The sequence below is a fragment of the Talpa occidentalis genome, unplaced genomic scaffold (genome assembly GCF_014898055.3).
Source record: "Talpa occidentalis isolate TD23 unplaced genomic scaffold, MPIMG_talOcc4v2.1 talOcc4.5, whole genome shotgun sequence".
Classification (NCBI taxonomy): domain Eukaryota; kingdom Metazoa; phylum Chordata; class Mammalia; order Eulipotyphla; family Talpidae; genus Talpa; species Talpa occidentalis.
The window spans coordinates 98,121,417-98,139,334 of NW_023604861.1; the positions used below are offsets into that span (position 1 = coordinate 98,121,417).

The window sequence follows — 17,918 nt, forward strand, 5'->3', positions numbered from 1 at the left end:
GAGAAACCCCACCAACTGGGAGAACATTTTTGCACCCAACACTAATGATAAAGGACTGATCACAAAAATCTGCAAAGAGCTGATGAGACTCAACAACAACAAAGAAAATAACCCAGTCAAAAAATGGGCAGAAGAGCTAAAAAGAAACTTCTCTGAAGAGGAAATGCAAATGGCCAACAGACATATGAAAAAATGTTCAACATCACTTGTAATCAGGGAAATGCAAATCAAAACTACCATGAGATACCATCTTACACCAGTGAGAATGGCACATATTAAAAAAACTAGCAACAACAAATGTTGGCGAGGGTGTGGAGAAAAAGGAACTCTCCTGCACTGTTGGTGGGAATGCAAACTGGTCCAACCACTATGGAGAGCTGTGTGGAGATTTCTGAACCTACTAAACATAGAGCTTCCATATGATCCAGCAATTCCACTCCTAGGTATTTACCCAAAGGACACAGAAACATCAATTCCAAAGAACACCTGCACCCCTATGTTTATAGCAGCACTATCTACAATAGCTAAGCTTTGGAAACAACCCAAATGCCCAAAAATAGATGACTGGATCAAGAAGATGTGGTACATATATACCATGGAATATTACTCAGCATTCAAAAAAGATAAACACATGCAATTTGCAGCAACATGGATGGCGCTGGAAGGGATCATGCTCAGCGAAATAAGCCAAAAAGAAAAGAAAAATACCGGATGGTCTCACTCATAGCAGGAATCTAGAAAACTTAAATAAGGGATCAGGAAAATGAATATAAGAAAGTGAAAATCAAAATCAACAAAAAACTATGAACCAGAGACACTTTTTGGGGGTGGGGGCCGGGAGGGGAGGGATTGGGGTCAGAATGGGGCATGTGCAGTTGTATGGGGGAATATAAAAATAAAATTTATTATTTAAAAAAAAAAATAAAAAAATAAAAAAAAGAATGTTTGTTTTTGGAACAGTCTGGATCACGGCAGTGATGTGTAGATAAGAGATGAAATACGCCCCTTCCACCATTTCCTACTAAAGACAACCCACTATTACCTCACTTGTTTATCTGACATATTACCATATCTGTGATTTTTTTCTACTCATTATAATAGATAAGCATTTACATATAGTAGTTTGTCTAAGTAAAATGCTTTAATCAACTCTTTGTGATACCATCTTGAAATGTCATTCTTTTTTTTTTTAAAGATTTATTTATTTTATTTATTTTTTTATTTAATTTATTTATACAAGCACTGGGTACAGTCAGAAGCGCGGGAGGGTGAGAGAATTCACCAGAGCCAGAGTGGGGAGCAGAGCAGGCAGAAGGACCGAAGCACACTGCTGAGGAGAGCAGCGGGTGGCAGGAAGAGGTCTGCGCGCCATGTGGGACCCTCCTCTGGTGGCCAGGGAGCAGGCGGGGAAGAGCCGGGGATCGAACCGGCGCTGCAGAGGCTGCAGGCAGCTTTGCAACCCAGCGCTCAACCGCTGCGCCACTGGGGAGGCCCATTGAAATGTCATTCTTAATAGGAAAAAGAAATTGTTTTGTGGGACTTTAATCTGATCTACTAAGCTTCTCATCATGATGTATTTTTGTTTTCTCTCTTGTACCCTTTTAACACATCCAGTCCAATTCAGGAGCAAAGCCCAGAACCAGCATTCCCCACAGGTGTATCTCCAGCATCCTTACTCTGTCTGAGCCAGCCTGTTGTGAGTGATGTGCTGACCAGCGAGGCAGAGCAGAGCCTGGAGGCTTGCAGACTTACAGATACTGACCCTCCCATTGCCAAGGAGCCTCCAGATGTCGGTGCTGGGCTCCCAGGAGAACTAATGCAGACCAATTGGCTTGAGAATATCAGTGCTCCAAGTATGAACAGATGCTCAATCTTGATTGCCTATGAGTCAGGAGAATAACCTGGTAAAAGCTGCTCCATTAAGGAAGCTCTAAGAGCAAGGACTTGCATGCCATTGAGTAGGGCACAGCACTAACATAACGTAGCTGCATCACAGTGTAGAACAATGGTAGCATACTTAAAGGGCGAATCAGCCTGTGTTGATTGTAAAAGGCATCAAAATAACTACTGTTGGAGGAGGGAATTGGAATTTGAGAGCCAACTGCGTGTCAGGCATGTAATCTGCTACTGTTATCCCCATTTTATAGAAAAATAAACTGAGACTCAGGGTAAAGGAACGCCATCCACCCTCAAGTCATACAGTCTTGTATAAGTGATTAAGAGCAGAGACTGGAGATAGACTAAGTTCTAGCCCTCGCTTCCCTTCTTAAATGGTGTGATCTAGCCAAGATGATTTTAATTCTCTATATCCCTCTTTCCTTTTTATAAGGTGGAGAGAACAGTGGTACTACTTAGAGTCTTATTGTAAGGACCAAGTGAGTTACTAAGGGCAAACTACCCAGAATAGTGTCCTCCATGTGCAGATTGCTAAGGAAGTCTTAATCATGCTGAAATAGTCTTTGATCTCTCCACTACTAGAATTTTTTTGGTGGCATTCTAAATTGGGCAGAAACTTTCCTTTAGAAATGACTTCTCTTTTGTGGACACAAATTTTATCTCATCCAATTGTTCAGAGACAATGTGTTTTGTGGGTGTCAGTGGAAAAGCAATTTAAAGACTTTATACCTAGGCATGTTAGAAGTCACTAATGTCCAAGTCTGCCTTTAAGACATATACTCATTATTATGTTAGAGGTAGGTGAATGGAACTTGGTGTGCTTATGCCTTTATTGTAAATTTTTGCCACAAACTGAAATTGATCTGTTTATAGATCTAAAATGACAAGTAATAAACTATACAGAACTATCCATCTTGACTTTTGACACTAGTTATTTATTATTTGAATCAATGCTCATTAAAGACAAGACTTTTGAAAGCTTATGTGATCTGTGTCTGCACTTGCTTTATTATTTCTTTAGTAAAATTCTTGGGTACTAAATTTGTTTTATTTTTTTGTTCTCGTTCCTTTAAGACTTCACTGTTGAGAACCCATGGGATGAAAAGTTGATTCTCAAGCTTTTAGCTGGGCTTGCTAAACCAGTGAGTTCCTATGCAAATACTTTTGAATGGCATTGTAAGCTTCCAGCCATCAAGCCCAAGACCGAATTTCAACTGGGTAAGAATTACATGTTAATATAACTTTAAGTTCTTGTTTCTCTCCGGGAAGCTGTTGGTAATTCATGTGTGTGATTCTCCTGACTCTACCACCACTCCTACCATCCATCCTATCACCCCTCCCTGCTTCCAACAAAGAGTTTTATCTAGAGTATAAAGCAGAGAACATTTTGTTAAGCCATCACTAAAGGATTTTTTTAAAAGATTTATTTATTTATTTATTTATGCAAGAACCGGGGTACAGGCCAGGTGTGCAGGAGGGTGAGAGGGTTCACCAGAGACAGAGCGGGGAACAGAACAGGCAGACTGACGAAATGTACCGCTGAGGGGAGCAGCGGGCATGACAGGAGAGGTCTGCCACGCCATGTGGGACCCTCGCCAGTCAGCTGGGATGGAACCAGCCCTTCAGAGGCTGCAGACAGCTTCACAAAGTGGTGCTCAATCCCCTGCACCACCAGGGAGGACCCACTAAAGGATTTTTGTTTGCTATTGAGAGTATAACTGAAAGCTGGCAATTTAGCAGTATCTATCAAAATTTAAAAAGCTTATACTCTTAGACCCAGGGGTGTACTTTCGAGAATTTCCTGTAGATTTATGTGCATACAAACAAAAATGACCAGTACATGTAAGCAATAGATTGAAGCACCATAACTATCTGTAGGAACCACTTAATAAATCAAGAAACATCTCTGCAGTGAAAGATAGCTCACTGTTGCTTGGGAGTGATTGCAAAGCCTGCTGTTAAGTGAAAAGACAGACTAATATTATATACTGCTTTTTATTTCTTCAAAAGTGGAAAGATAATATATATTTATATTTGATAGCACTTCCAGAGAACATTTGAAGGACACTTAAAACTAATGAAAATGGTTAACTCTAATGGGAGTGGAAAACACTGTGGATGTGGATCACTAGAGGAGTAAAACTTCTATCAACATACTTTTTAAAACAATTAATAGATTTTACTTTTTAGTGAGGCCCTTTGCCTCCACCCCCTGCCCACTCACATACACACACATTCCCCTACTATCAACATCGTGCATTAGTGTGGTACTTTTGTTAAAGGTGATGAGCCAACTTTGACACATTATTATTAGCTAAAGTTCATAGTTTACATTAGGATTCATTTTTTTATGGTGTGCTTTCTATGGGATTTGATAACTGTATAATGACTTATGTCCATCATTACAGCATCGTGCAGAATGATTTCACTGCCCTAAATGTCCCTGTGATTTACCTATCAGTCCCTTCCTCCTTCCACCTGAAACCCTGACATCACTGGTCTTTTTACTGTCTCCATAGTTTTCCCTTTTCCAAAAAGTCACCATACAATGCTAGACTTACCTGATTGACTTCTTTCACTTAGCTACATACACTTGAGGTTCCCCATGTCTTTTCATAACTTGACAACTTTTTTTTAATTATTGAATAATCTTGTATGAACATACCATACTTTACTTATCCATTCACCAACTGAAGGACGTCTTGGTTGCTTCTAAGTTTTAATAATTATGAATAAAACTGCTTTATACATTCCTGTGTACTTTTTGTGTGGCTATAAGCTTTCAGTTCTTTGGAGTGAATACCAGTGAGTATGACTGCTGAACCTTATGGTAAGAGTATGTTTATTTGTGTAAGAAACTGTCAGACTGAGAGGTGTTATGCCTATGTAGGTAGGGATTAGACTATCTTTACTGTTTGCTGTTACTGTAGGTGTCAGAGGCTAAAATTTCCCTTCATGTCCTTAGTTTTGTCTCTTGTTTCTGGGTTTCCCCACAGAGTTGTTCTGAAGTAAGTTCTGAGGTGTCAGTTCTTTCTCTTGTAATCCTCACGCTAGCTCTGATGGTGGTTTCTGCTCTCAGCTCTGCTCTGTCAAGTAGACATTCTCCTCAGTTTCTGTAGCAGAAGTTTGCCCTGTGACCTCAATTCTCTAATGAATCCAAGAAGAGTTGTTGATTTTCAGTTCAGCTTTCACTTGTTGTGAGGGTACAATGGTGACTCCAAGTTCCTTATACACCAGACTAGAAACCAGAAGCTTACTTTTTTTATATTTGATTTTGAACATGTGAATTATTTTTTTAATTAGTCTAAAAATTAATGACAATTTTACCTCTGTCTTTCTCCTGAAACCCTAAGGCTTTTTTAGTGGATATCTACACTTACCTTATCTATTACCTCTTCAGTAAAATTCTTGGGTACTGAATTCATTCAGTGTTAATAAAAATTATCAAGACAAAGCCCGTTTGAGTTCATAATTCTGCACCACTCCTGACCAGTACTCCTTGGGACCATCATGGTCACCAAAAACAAAAACTCAGAAACATCACAGCCTAGCAGAGGCCAGGGAGACTCGATGAATGTGTCCTGGAACATTAGGGCAAACGAGTAGAATCTAAATAATGTGGTGTATAATTAGTAGTAATAGACCAGTGTTAGTTCTTTATTTGTGGCAAGTGTACCATGGTTATGTAAAATTAAACAACAAAGGAAATGGTGCAGAACATACAGAAACTCTACAATCTTTGGAACTTTTCTGTAAATTGAAAACTCTTCTAAAAAGGTTTACTTCTATGAAAAATTTTAATTATCAGAAATAATGGTACAGTTATACTCTGCCTTTTATGTTCTGGTGTAAAATACTTTTACTAGTCAAAGACATGTTATTTAGCAATTCCAGATGTTTTCTACATGTCCTTTCTAATATCACAGTGATCTTGCCAAGCTGGCAGCACAGATAATTACCTCTCTACAGATGAGATCGAGAGTGAAGGGAGGGTGGCTGCCCAAGTTCCTGCTGCTGAATGACAGGCCTGGCGGCCAGCGGAGCTGCTCTTGTGTTCTGTCACATCATTTTAAAAGTGTCACATCATTTTGTGACAGGTGTTTAACTTTCATCTAAGATGGAAAAACATCTCCTAAGGAAGCTTTATTCATTTGCATTTATTAAAGCAATTCAAATTCAAAAAAATTTTACGAATACTTCATGTAGATAAAGTCTATGTCTTGAGTTTTTTGTTTTTGTTTTTTTTTTTTTTTTTCATTTTGACACATCTGTCTTTTAAGGTTCTTTGCAGATCTACGTTGAGTATCTTCTTGGAGAAGGGGCTTTTGCCCAAGTCTATGAAGTTACCTATAGAAATGTGAATGATACCAAAAACAAACAGAATTATGTCTTAAAGGTAAATGATTGAGCAGTTTTTTGTGTGGTTTGGAAATGAATTTTAAACTTGAGATTGTCAGCCATGTTGTTCTCTTTTAAGACATTGCTGGTTTCATTTAGTTCTATAGTCATCAATTTAGAATCAGAAACTATCCTACAAGAAATCGAATTATCTTGCACTAAAATCTCATAGCAAGTCTCATACCTCAAGACAGTTCACAACTTTGTCATCACTTTCTAGCCCATGCCCTTTATTGAGATGGAGGTTGCCTTCTTGCTATCATTTTCCAGAATGTAAGACTGGATTTGAATGGCACCTACCTGATTTGCAGGTCCAGAAGCCTGCCAATCCCTGGGAATTCTACATTGGGACCCAGCTGATGGAGAGACTAAAACCAAGTATGCGACACATGTTTATCAAGTTCCACTCTGCCCACTTTTTCCAGAATGGCAGTATACTAGTAGGAGATCTCTACAGCTATGGAACATTATTAGTAAGTGCATTCTCTTGTGTGATATGAACATAAATTTGAAGTACATTTTTTTTATAATAAATTTTATTTTTATATTCCCCATACAATTTCAACCCCCCCAATTTTGACCCCAATCCCTCCCCTCCCTCCACCCACCCCCCCAAAAGTGTCTCTGGTTCATAGATTTTTGTTGATTTTGATTTTCACTTTCTTATAGTTATTCATTTTCCTGGTCCCTTATTTAAGTTTTCTAGATTCCTGCTATGAGTGAGACCATCCGGTATTTTTCTTTTTCTTTCTGGCTTATTTCACTGAGCATGATCCCTTCCAGCGCCATCCATGTTGCTGCAAATTGCATGTGTTTATCTTTTTTGAATGCTGAGTAATATTCCATGGTATATATGTACCACATCTTCTTGATCCAGTCATCTATTTTTGGGCATTTGGGCTGTTTCCAAAGCTTAGCTATTGTAAATAGTGCTGCTATAAACATAGGGGTGCAGGTGTTCTTTGGAATTGATGTTTCTGTGTCCTTTGGGTAAATACCTAGGAGTGGAATTGCTGGATCATATGGAAGCTCTATGTTTAGTAGGTCCAGAAATCTCCACACAGCTCTCCATAGTGGTTGGACCAGTTTGCACTCCCACCAACAGTGCAGAAGAGTTCCTTTTTCTCCACACCCTCGCCAACATTTGCTGTTGCTAGTTTTTTTAATATGTGCCATTCTCACTGGTGTAAGATGGTGTCTCATGGTAGTTTTGATTTGCATTTCCCTGATTACAAGTGATGTTGAACATTTTTTCATATGCCTGTTGGCCATTTGCATTTCCTCTTCAGAGAAGTTTCTTTTTAGCTCTTCTGCCCATTTTTTGACTGGATTATTTTCTTTGTTGTTGTTGAGTCTCATCAGCTCTTTGCAGATTTTTGTGATCAATCCTTTATCATTAGTGTTGTGTGCAAAAATGTTCTCCCAGTTGGTGGGGTTTCTCTTTGTTTTTGTTATTGTCTCTTTTGCTGTGCAGAAGCTCTTTAATTTGATGTAGTCCCAGCTGTTTATCTTTGCCTTCACTATCACTGCTTTGGGTGATGTGTCTGTAAAGATGTCTTTGATGTGCAAATCACGTAGTGTTTCGCCTATATTTCCTTCTATGTATTTTATGGTTTCAGGTTTTATGTCTAGTTCTTTAATCCATTTTGAGTTGGTTTTTGTGTATGGTGTGAGGTAGTAGTCAAGCTTCATTCTTTTGCATGTAGCAGCCCAGTTTTCCCAGCACCATTTATTGAACAGACTTTCTTTGCTCCAATGCATAGTCTTTGCTCCTTTGTCAAATATTAGTTGACCATAAATCTGTGGGTTTATTTCTGGATTTTCTATTCGATTCCATTGGTCTGTGTGTCTGTTCTTGTTCCAATACCATGCAGTTTTGATGATTATGGCTTTGTAGTATAGCCTGAAATCTGGGAGTGTGATGCCTCCATTCATTCTTTTTTTTTCAGGAGAGCTTTGGCTATTCGGGGTTTTTGGTGATTCCATATGAATTTCATCAATAATTGTTCTATTTCTTTGAAGAATAACATTGAAATTTTTATTGGAATAGCATTGAATTGGTATATTGCTTTTGGTAGGCTGGCCATTTTAATAATGTTTATTCTTCCAATCCATGAGCAGGGGATGTCTTTCCATTTCTTTGTATCTTCTTCTTCTATTTCTTTTAACAGTGTTTTATAGTTTTCTTTGTAAAGGTCCTTTACCTCTTTTGTTAGATTTATTCCCAAGTATTTGATTTTTTTTGTTTCGATAATAAAGGGGATGGTTTTTTTCATTTCTTCTTCTTCAGATTTATTGTTAGTGTATAGGAAGGCTTCTGACTTTTGCATGTTGATTTTGTATCCTGCCACTTTGCTGAACTGATTGATGAGTTCAATTAGTTTTTCTATGGAGTTTTTGGGGTTCTCTATGTATATTATCATATCATCTGCAAATAGTGATAGTTTGACTTCTTCTTTTCCTATTTGGATTCCTTGTATGTCTTTCTCTTGTCTTATTGCTCTGGCTAGGACTTCCAGTATTATATTGAAAAGCAGTGGTGAGAGTGGACATCCTTGTCTTGTTCCAGATCTTAATGGAAATGCTTTCAGCTTTTCACCATTGAGAATGATACTGGCTCTTGGCTTGTCGTAGATGGCCTTTGATGCTGAGGTACGTTCCTTGTATCCCAAGAATTTCAAGGGCTTTTATCATGAATGGGTGTTGCACTTTGTCGAAAGCTTTCTCGGCATCTATTGATATTATCATATGGTTTTTATATTTCTTTTTGTTGATGTGTTGGATAACGTTGATTGATTTTCGGATGTTGAACCATCCTTGTGTCCCTGGAATGAGTCCTACTTGGTCGTGGTGAATTACCTTATGGATACACTGTTGGATTCTGATAGCTAAAATTTTATTGAGGATTTTTGCATCAGTGTTCATTAGGGAGATTGGCCTATAGTTTTCTTTTTTTGTGTTGTCCTTGTTCGGTTTTGGTATTAGTGTAATGTTGGCTTCATAGAACGTGTTAGGTATTATACCTTCCTTCTCAATTTTTTGGAAGAGTTTATGAAGGATAGGCACCAATTCGTCTCTGAATGTTTGGTAGAATTCATTTGTAAATCCATCAGGTCTTGGGCTTTTGTTTTTGGGGAGGTTTTTGATTACCATTTCAATTTCGCTAATTGTAATTGGTCTGTTTAGGTGTTCTATTCTTTATCTAGCTTTGGGTGATTGTAGAGTTGTAGGAATTTGTCCATCTCCTCTAGATTGTTGAACTTGTTTCCATATAACTGTTCATAGTAGTTATTAATTATTCTTTTGATTTCTGCTGCGTCCGTTGTGATTTCTCCTCTTTCATTTATTATCCTATTTATTTGTGCTTTCTCCCTTTTTGCCCTTGTGAGCCTGGCTAGGGGTTTATCTATTTTATTTATTTTTTCGAAGAACCAGCTCTTGGTTTCATTGATCTTTTGTATTGTTTTTTTAGTTTCGATTTCATTTATTTCTGCTTTGGTTTTTATCTTTTCTTTTCTTTTACTGGTTTTGGGGTTTTTTTGTTGTTCTTTTTCTAGATCTTTGAGCTTCGAGATTAGGTTGTTTCTTTGAGTTCTTTCTTGTTTCTTGATGTTAGCATCTATTGCTATATATTTTCCTCTTATTACTGCTTTTGCTGCATCCCATACATTTAGGAAATTGGTGTCCTCCTTGTCATTCAATTCAAAGAATTTTTTAATTTCTTCTTTTATCTCCTCGTTAGTCCAGTGGACTTCCAGTAGTGTGGGTTTCAATCTCCATGAGGTAGGAGAGTACCTTGCCTTCTTTTTATGGTTTATTTCTAGTTTGATGCCTTCATAGTCAGAAAAGATGGTTGGTATGATTTCAGTCTTGGTGTATCTGTTGATGTTTGTCTTGTGCCCCAGTATATGATCGATCCTAGAGAATGATCCGTGTGCGCTTGAGAAAAATGTATACTCAGATTTTTTTGGGTTTAGTGTTCTATAGATGTCTGTTAAGCCCAAGCACTCTAGATCCTTATTTAGAGCTTTAGTGTCTTTACTTATTTTTTGTCTTGTTGATCTATCCATTGTTGATAGTGGTGTGTTGAAGTCTCCCACTACGTATGTGTTTTCTCTGATGTCTGTTTTCAGAGATGCCAATAGTTGTCTGATATATTTTGGTGCTCCTTCGTTTGGTGAATATATGTTAATGAGTGTTATTTCTTCTTGAAGTATTGTCCCCTTGATCATAATGTAATGACCACTGGGGTCTCTTTTATCTTTTTAAGTTTGAAATCTGTTTTATCTGATATGAGTATAGCTGTTCCTGCCTTCTTTTTTGGTCCATTTGCTTGTAGAATTGTTTTCCATCCTTTAACTTTGAGTCTATTTTTATCTTTTGCAGCTAAATGTGTTTCCTGGAGACAGCAAAAGGTTGGGTTTTGTTTCTTAATCCAGCCTGCAACTCTGTGTCTTTTTATTGAAGAGTTTTGCCTTGTGTTTTGTACATGGCTCTTGTAGTTGATGGCAGGTGGGGACAAAGTGTATGGCTTGAAATGACATTAATCCTGTTCAGCCTACTTAGGATTCTACTTTCTTTTGTTTCCAGAATGCCATTAACCTCTATAAAAACACCCCTGAAAAAGTGATGCCTCAAGCTCTAGTTCTCTCTTTTGCTATCAGAATGCTCTACATGATTGAACAAGTCCACGACTGCCACATCATTCATGGAGACATTAAGCCAGATAATTTCATACTTGGGAACAGGCAAGTGCTGTGCTTGCTTCTCTTTCCATTTCCCCGGCAGCCTGTTGTCATCAGTGCTTATGAAGCCTTGCCCTCCTTTGTGTCTACTGCAGATTTTTGGAACAGGATGGTGAAGATGATGATTCATCCGCTGGCTTGGCACTGATTGATCTGGGTCAGAGTATAGATATGAAACTTTTTCCAAACGGAACTACATTTACAGCAAGGTGTGAAACATCTGGTTTTCAGTGCACTGAGATGCTCAGTAACAGACCATGGAACTATCAGGTTTGGAACTAAAGCGAGAGATTTGAAAATATTCTTGTTTATTACAATTAACTGTATTTTCAACATGAATTTAGGGAGCTAGTTTGAGCTAGTCCAATCTTCTGTCCTTGGATTTAGGTCATACCTGTGTTGTTTCCAGTTACAAGCACATCATATAGTGAGAGACTTTGTAATCAGTCACAGTCCTAGAGGAAGGAGTAGGGAGGACTCCCATAGGGAGAGGGACGAGGGCTTTGTGATCACCCCTGTGTGATGAAATGAAGGACTTGACATAGCTGCTCGAGGAGAACAGCTCCCCAAGGCACTATCTCAGGAGGCAGTGAGTGGTCTGCTATCCATGGAAGCTTCCAGCAAAGCCTGGACAGGCATTTAATAGGACATATCAGTGGGATAGCTGAGCAAATCACTTCTAAAATTCTTTAAAAGTAAAATCCTGTGACTATTTATCTTGCTACCTAAGTTAGAATTCTTAATATACTCCTGTGTAAATTATTATTTTAGACATATTCCTATAATTTCTTTATAGATTGATTACTTTGGAGTTGCTGCAACAGTGTACTGCATGCTTTTTGGCACTTACATGAAAGTAAAAAATGAAGGAGGAGTCTGGAAGCCAGAGGGTCTTTTTAGAAGGTAGGTGCCATCACTGGTACGGCAGTGAAAAGAGAATAAATATAGTGGGATATAGGTACCATCTGGTGGGGAATGGGCCTCTGCCACTGTGTGGAAACCCCTCGCACTGGGGAGGAGGGTAGAAGAATACAATCCCAGGCGTGGGTGCAGAGAGCATGTCTCAGAGCTTCACAGCTTCTGTTTCCTCGCATTAAGCAGGCGGAGCTGCTGCCCTCAGAGAACCAGTGAAAGGTCCTGGCCAAGTGCTTGGCATCCTGTAACCCACTCAAACCTCTTGGCCCTTTTAGAGAAATCACCTTGAGTCACTACACCCCTGGTTTTTGTTTTCTTACCTTTGCAAATGGGAATAATAGATCCTACTTCCTCTAGATATTTCTTAAACGAAGCAAAGGAGGGCCTCCCTTGGTGGCGCAGCGGTTGAGCGCTGGGCTGCAAGGCTGCCCGCAGACTCCGCAGCGCCGGTTCATTTCCCAGCCACCGGCGAGGGTCCCACAAAAAAAAAAAAAAAAGAAGCAGCAAAGGAAATCATGTGTATGAAAGTGCTTTGTAAAGTATCAGGTGATATGACGGCAGCTGCCTGTCACAGGGTCGAGTTTAAGTACCATCCCTGTGATTTTAGTTTTCCTATATAGTCACAGTGAAAACTGGACTAGACTAGACCTCTTCTAATCAGCACAGATGGCTTTCTGTATGAGTAAACATTGGTAATGGTTACACTGGGTATTGGGCATATGCATATTCATTATATCATTCATTCTTTCTTAATTTTTCTGAAGTGTGATAACATACACAGAAAAGTACATCAACCTTAAGTGTACATCCTACTGGATTTTTACATAACGTCTATAGCTTCTTGAAAGAATTTCAGCTGGGACTCCCCTGCCTCCACATACACACCCACTTATCCCAATAGTAGAAAGAGCAGTTGGCAATGATTTTATAAAATGTGGTTATTTACATAAATAAGAGTAGATTCATTCAGGCACTGAAAGAAAACTTAGACCTACTATGCTTTCACCTGCATGACAAGTCAAATTTAGCAGATACTTTGTTTTTCTATCTTGCTTATAATCAAAGGGCCAGATAGTTATTCTGAAGGCTTCCATTTCTGATACAAGTGTAGAGAAAAGTCTTAGGTTCAGCAGACCTGATGATAGTAGGCTGAATTTTCTGTTTGGAAAACAAATTTAGATATGTGGCACATTTCCCCAGTGTCTGATCTCCTGTTCTGAAGTCTTTTCAGTTAACTTTACCAAGATGATAGCTCCATTCTAGGCAGGGCGGCCTGTCTTCCTGACCTGGCACATGTGCAGTTGGGCTTCGCAGAACTATTTGGTCAGATTATCTGAGTCTGTTATATAAGATACTATTGTATCCATGGCTAGCCAAAAGCAGAACAGTTTTCTTTTTAAAAAATTAAGGTTCCCCCCACCCCCACTGAAGAGCTATTATTAAAAGACTACTTCTCTTGAATCTCTTTTTTTTTGGAACAAGGTACCTATAGACTTCTAATTGGATCTTTACTTTCTCTTATTTATAATAAGTTCAACGCGTCTATTTTTGATGGATTAAGCTGCATCTAAGTGAAAGTTATATATTCAATTGCCCAAGTCTAAAGAAGTCAGATACAGAGTGGAGTTGCCCTTCATGTCGAATGCTACCTTTATCCTTTACCTATGCTTTGTCTCTTCAGGCTTCCTCATCTGGATATGTGGAATGAGTTTTTTCACATCATGTTGAATATACCAGATTGTGATCATCTTCCCTCTTTGGGTTTGTTAAGGCAAAAGCTGAAGGAAACATTTCAGCAACACTATACAAACAAGATTAGGACCCTACGTAATAGGCTAATTGTACTGCTCTTAGAATATAAGCGTTCTCGAAAATAGAATATGGATTCTCTAAAAATCATTTTGTAAATGTTCCCCTGATCACTTTGAACTTGGATATTTCCACGCTTATGGTTTATTTAAATGTTTCTTAAAAACAAAGTCCACAAAATATATCCATGTTGCTTAGTTGTAAATATTTCAACAAAATAGATACTCTGATTAGCTTCCTATGTAGCAGGCTAGTTCGTCTGCTCTTGGGATACAAGCATTCATCAGAATAATTTGTATGTGAACATGCTCTAAAATCACTTTTTAAACACTGGCCTGTATGTTTTAACCAAGACCAACCTTTCCCCCCGCCCCCACAAATTTCAGGGTTTGTGTTTGTATAAAATTAGTGAAACTCTCCAAATATGTCCAAGGGACTTCAAGTTTTTATGAATAAAATTTGTTTGTCCTTTATCGTATCTGTTTTTCATTGCTATCCATGGAAAATATTACAGGTCTAAATCATAATCCACTTTGTTTTTTTGAAAGTACCATTCAAAGGAAAATCTTAGGTCTTGAAAATAGTCTTATAAGCTGTATAGATGATTAATTTGCTCAAATTATAATAGCCAATTTAGCATTTATTGTTTTTTTTTTAAGCTGAAAGATACTCTAACATGTACTGCCCATCCACTCTGTCTTCCCTCCCGCCTCCTTTCTCAGCATTAACATGAAAACACATATGTGACACTTAATTCCAGAATACAGAGGGAGTTGCTTCTTCCACCAGCCTTCGTCCCCATCCCAAAGCAAGCACGACCACCTTTTTTATTCTATCCAGGCATATTGCTATATATTTTTGATGAAACTAGCATGATTTTGGTTTGTTTTATTCACTTAGTGGCAAGTATAACTACATATAGACTAGTCTAGTTTTTGTTAATGACTAATACTTCATTTTATGATATATCTATAGTGTAAATTCTAGAAGTAAAATTGTTGGGTCAAAGTGAGAACATCTAAAAGTCTATCAACATTTGCAAATAGCCTTAGGGACTGTGCCCAGATGCACCATCTGTTCCCCACACCTCACTCAGTCAGGGCTGCATGGGCCTTGCCACTGGGACAGGTGAAAAACTTACCTCCTCATGGTCTTCATTAGCATTCTCTGGATTAGGCCAAATATATTAATATATTGAAGAACTATGCATTTTTCTTCTTTTTCTGTGAGCCTCATTTCTTTGTCCACTTTATAATTGTTCTTTTTCAGCTTAATTTCTGGGAGTCCTCTGTATATAAGGCACAAATGTTTGTCCCAATTTGTGATCTGTCTCAATTTCTGAAGATTTCTGTGGTATAAGAACTTTTAGATTTTGTCTTGTACTCTGGTTTATAAAGTTAAAAATTTTTTTGTCCTAAAATGCCATTCTCAATTGAGAGATAAGGAAGAAGTCCTCTGTTTTTTTAAGTATTCAAGCTCATTTAAATACTTAGGACTCGGATGTCCCCGGTTGAGCCCTGGGCTGCGAAGCTGCCCACAGCCTCTGCAGTGCTGGTTCAATCCCCGGCCACTGGCGAGAGTCCCACATGGCACGCAGACCTCTCCTGCCATGTCCACTGCTCCCCTCAGCAGTGTATTTCGTCAGTCTGCCTGTTCTGTTCCTGCTCTGGCTCTGGTGAATTATCTCACCCTCCTGCGCTTCTGACTGTACCCAGTGCTTGTATAAATAAATAAATAAATATTTTAAATAAATAAATACTTAGGACTCAACTTTGGTTGCTAATTTTAAGTCAGATTTCATGTGTTTCTAGCTGGTAGTTTTAATATATGAAGTCTACTGATTTCTATGAAAAGTTTTTCAGTAGATTCTTTGAAAGTTTCCAAGATAAGAACCACTATAATGCTTATTCTGTCCCAATTTTTTGCTGGTGACTTTTCACTTGCCTGAGACTTTGAGAAGAGCACTGAGCAGCAGTGGTGCTGGGCGTTGTATTTTGCTTCAGTGGGGGCTCTGCTGATGTTTATCCTGCAGCTCAGTGACACGGGCCAAGATAGGCACTTCATTTATTTTTTTTAAAGATTTATTTATACAAGAACCGGGGTACAGGCCAGATGCACAGGAGGGTGAAAGGATTCACCAGAGACAGAGCGGAGAACAGAACAGGCAGACTGATGAAATACACTGCTGAGGGGAGCAGCGGGCGCGACAGGAGAGATCTGCCGTGCCAAGTGGGACCCTCGCAGGCGGCCAGTGATCAGGGGATCGAACCAGTGCTGCAGAGGCTGTGGGTAGCTTCACAGGGCAGCGCTCAACTGCCTGCACCACCAGGGGAGGCCCAAGATAGGCACTCTAAGGCATGTTGAAGTAGCCATCAGTTTTCTTGAAGAAATAAATGGGGACTACAACATACTTTTATAGTTATTTGCTCATTTTTCCATCTATATTGGTTTCCATCATTCCCCTAGATGAATGTGCCATTATTTCTTTAAACAATCACCTTAATTGGTTTTGCAGTTTTATTGCAACAACAAAAAATGAGGGTGGGAGCAAATATGTGTGCATATTTGTAATAAGCTCCAAAATGTTTTCACTTTGAAAATAAAGGAAACTCCGTGTTTGATTACAAACATACTCAGCTGTTAGGGCTGAGGACAGAAAAATAACCCAGGACAGAACCAACCTTAAATGTACCCAGAGTGTCGTAAACTGGGCACTTGACAAGGAAAGCCAGTTTGTGGGATTTTTTTTTTTCCTTTTGAAAATAATCATTTTCCAAGGAGACCAAGACTAACAGTGCTCTTTGGCTAAATGTGTCCCCACACTCAACACAGAGTTTATCTACACAAGGGGAAAAAGCTCTGCCTCCTAATCGCCAACTGGAATGGATTCAACAGAAGTTGGGAGGATAAACTTCCAGCTCACTCCACTAAATGGACTTGTTTTCCTGAGGACAGAACTGGGTCTTATCAGTGTCTCTTAAAGAGCTGAGTAGGGGCACTAAGTGCACAAACATTAGCTAGACTCAGTCTAGGTTCAGATTTAATGTCTGTCTCAGATGGAGGCTTCTCCCACTCATTTTTTTTAAAAGATTTATTTTTATTTATGCATACAAGAACTGGGGTGTAGGCCAGAGGTATGGGGGTGAGAGGATTCACCAGAGATAGGGTGGGGAGCAGAACAGGCAGATCTACTGAAATACGCTGCTGAGGGGAGCAGCGGGCAAGTCAGGAGAGGCCTGCTGTGCCATGTGGGTCAGCTCCCTGGTCGGATCAGATTCAGGCTGCAGTAACTGGTGATAACTTGATAGCACTGATTTTAACCCCTGAGCCACCAGGGAGGCCCCCACTCATTCTTAATTCCTGCTCCATTTTCTGAATCCTAACAGCTAAAGTCTAGTTATGCAGGAGATTCAGAGTTGCTTGTTACCAGCAACTTTCTCCTTGGATTATATATCTGGTCTAAAGCAACGATGCTAAAGTTAATTTTTCCCTGAAACACCTAAGAAACTACAAGTGTGACCCATGCCTGTCAGAAATAAGAGTGCCTACATAGCTGGCATTGGCACTATATAAATACACGGGAAAAGCTATGTTGATTCCTCTACAAGTTTCTCTACCTCGGATCTTCGGGGTCACCATCCTTGCTGTTCTTGTTCCCTCATCTGCCCTGTTGATTCCATTCCCAACTATTTCAGACAACCTATTCGGGGATTGATGTGGCTATGAGCAGACTAAGCTGCTGTGGCAGAGAATCCACAGTAGCTGAGAGAAAGGACATTTCAAGATCTTGATCAAGTGACCTCACGCTGGCACCCACTCTGCCACAAAGTGGCACAGAATTCTGGCTTGCAAGTTGTTCCGGCTGTTGCCTTTTCCCAGCCCTCCAGAATGAAGGCAGAGCGAGTTTGTTTCCCCAGCCCTGAGAGGCACAGACCCCAGTTGTGGTCAGCTCACGAGCCAGATGCGACCATATGGCTCAGACCCCGCCAGCAAGACTAAGGAACCAAGCGACCAGCAAGGAGCCCATATTCAGATTTAGACCTTAAGGTGAAGGTGACTGGTTCGCTGAAAAGCAAAACAAGGCCTTGCCACCAGCGAGGTTAATGCTCATCCCTCCGAGGCTGAGCACGGCGGCCGCTGGGGTAGTGCGCCCCC

General features: G+C 39.4%; 1 protein-coding gene across 1 annotated transcript in view; it reads left to right on the top strand.

The window, feature by feature from the left end:
* Window positions 1–14,194, top strand: part of BUB1 (BUB1 mitotic checkpoint serine/threonine kinase) — a 46,040-nt gene extending 31,846 nt beyond the window's left edge. Inside the window, exons 18-25 of the mRNA XM_037527836.2 lie at window positions 1,615–1,853; window positions 2,971–3,114; window positions 6,177–6,292; window positions 6,606–6,767; window positions 10,885–11,042; window positions 11,135–11,309; window positions 11,836–11,942; window positions 13,636–14,194. Coding sequence (XP_037383733.1) covers window positions 1,615–1,853; window positions 2,971–3,114; window positions 6,177–6,292; window positions 6,606–6,767; window positions 10,885–11,042; window positions 11,135–11,309; window positions 11,836–11,942; window positions 13,636–13,831 — 1,297 coding nt within the window. The 3' untranslated portion in view covers window positions 13,832–14,194. The remainder of the gene's footprint in view (window positions 1–1,614; window positions 1,854–2,970; window positions 3,115–6,176; window positions 6,293–6,605; window positions 6,768–10,884; window positions 11,043–11,134; window positions 11,310–11,835; window positions 11,943–13,635) is intronic.
* Window positions 14,195–17,918: the final 3,724 nt, after the last annotated feature.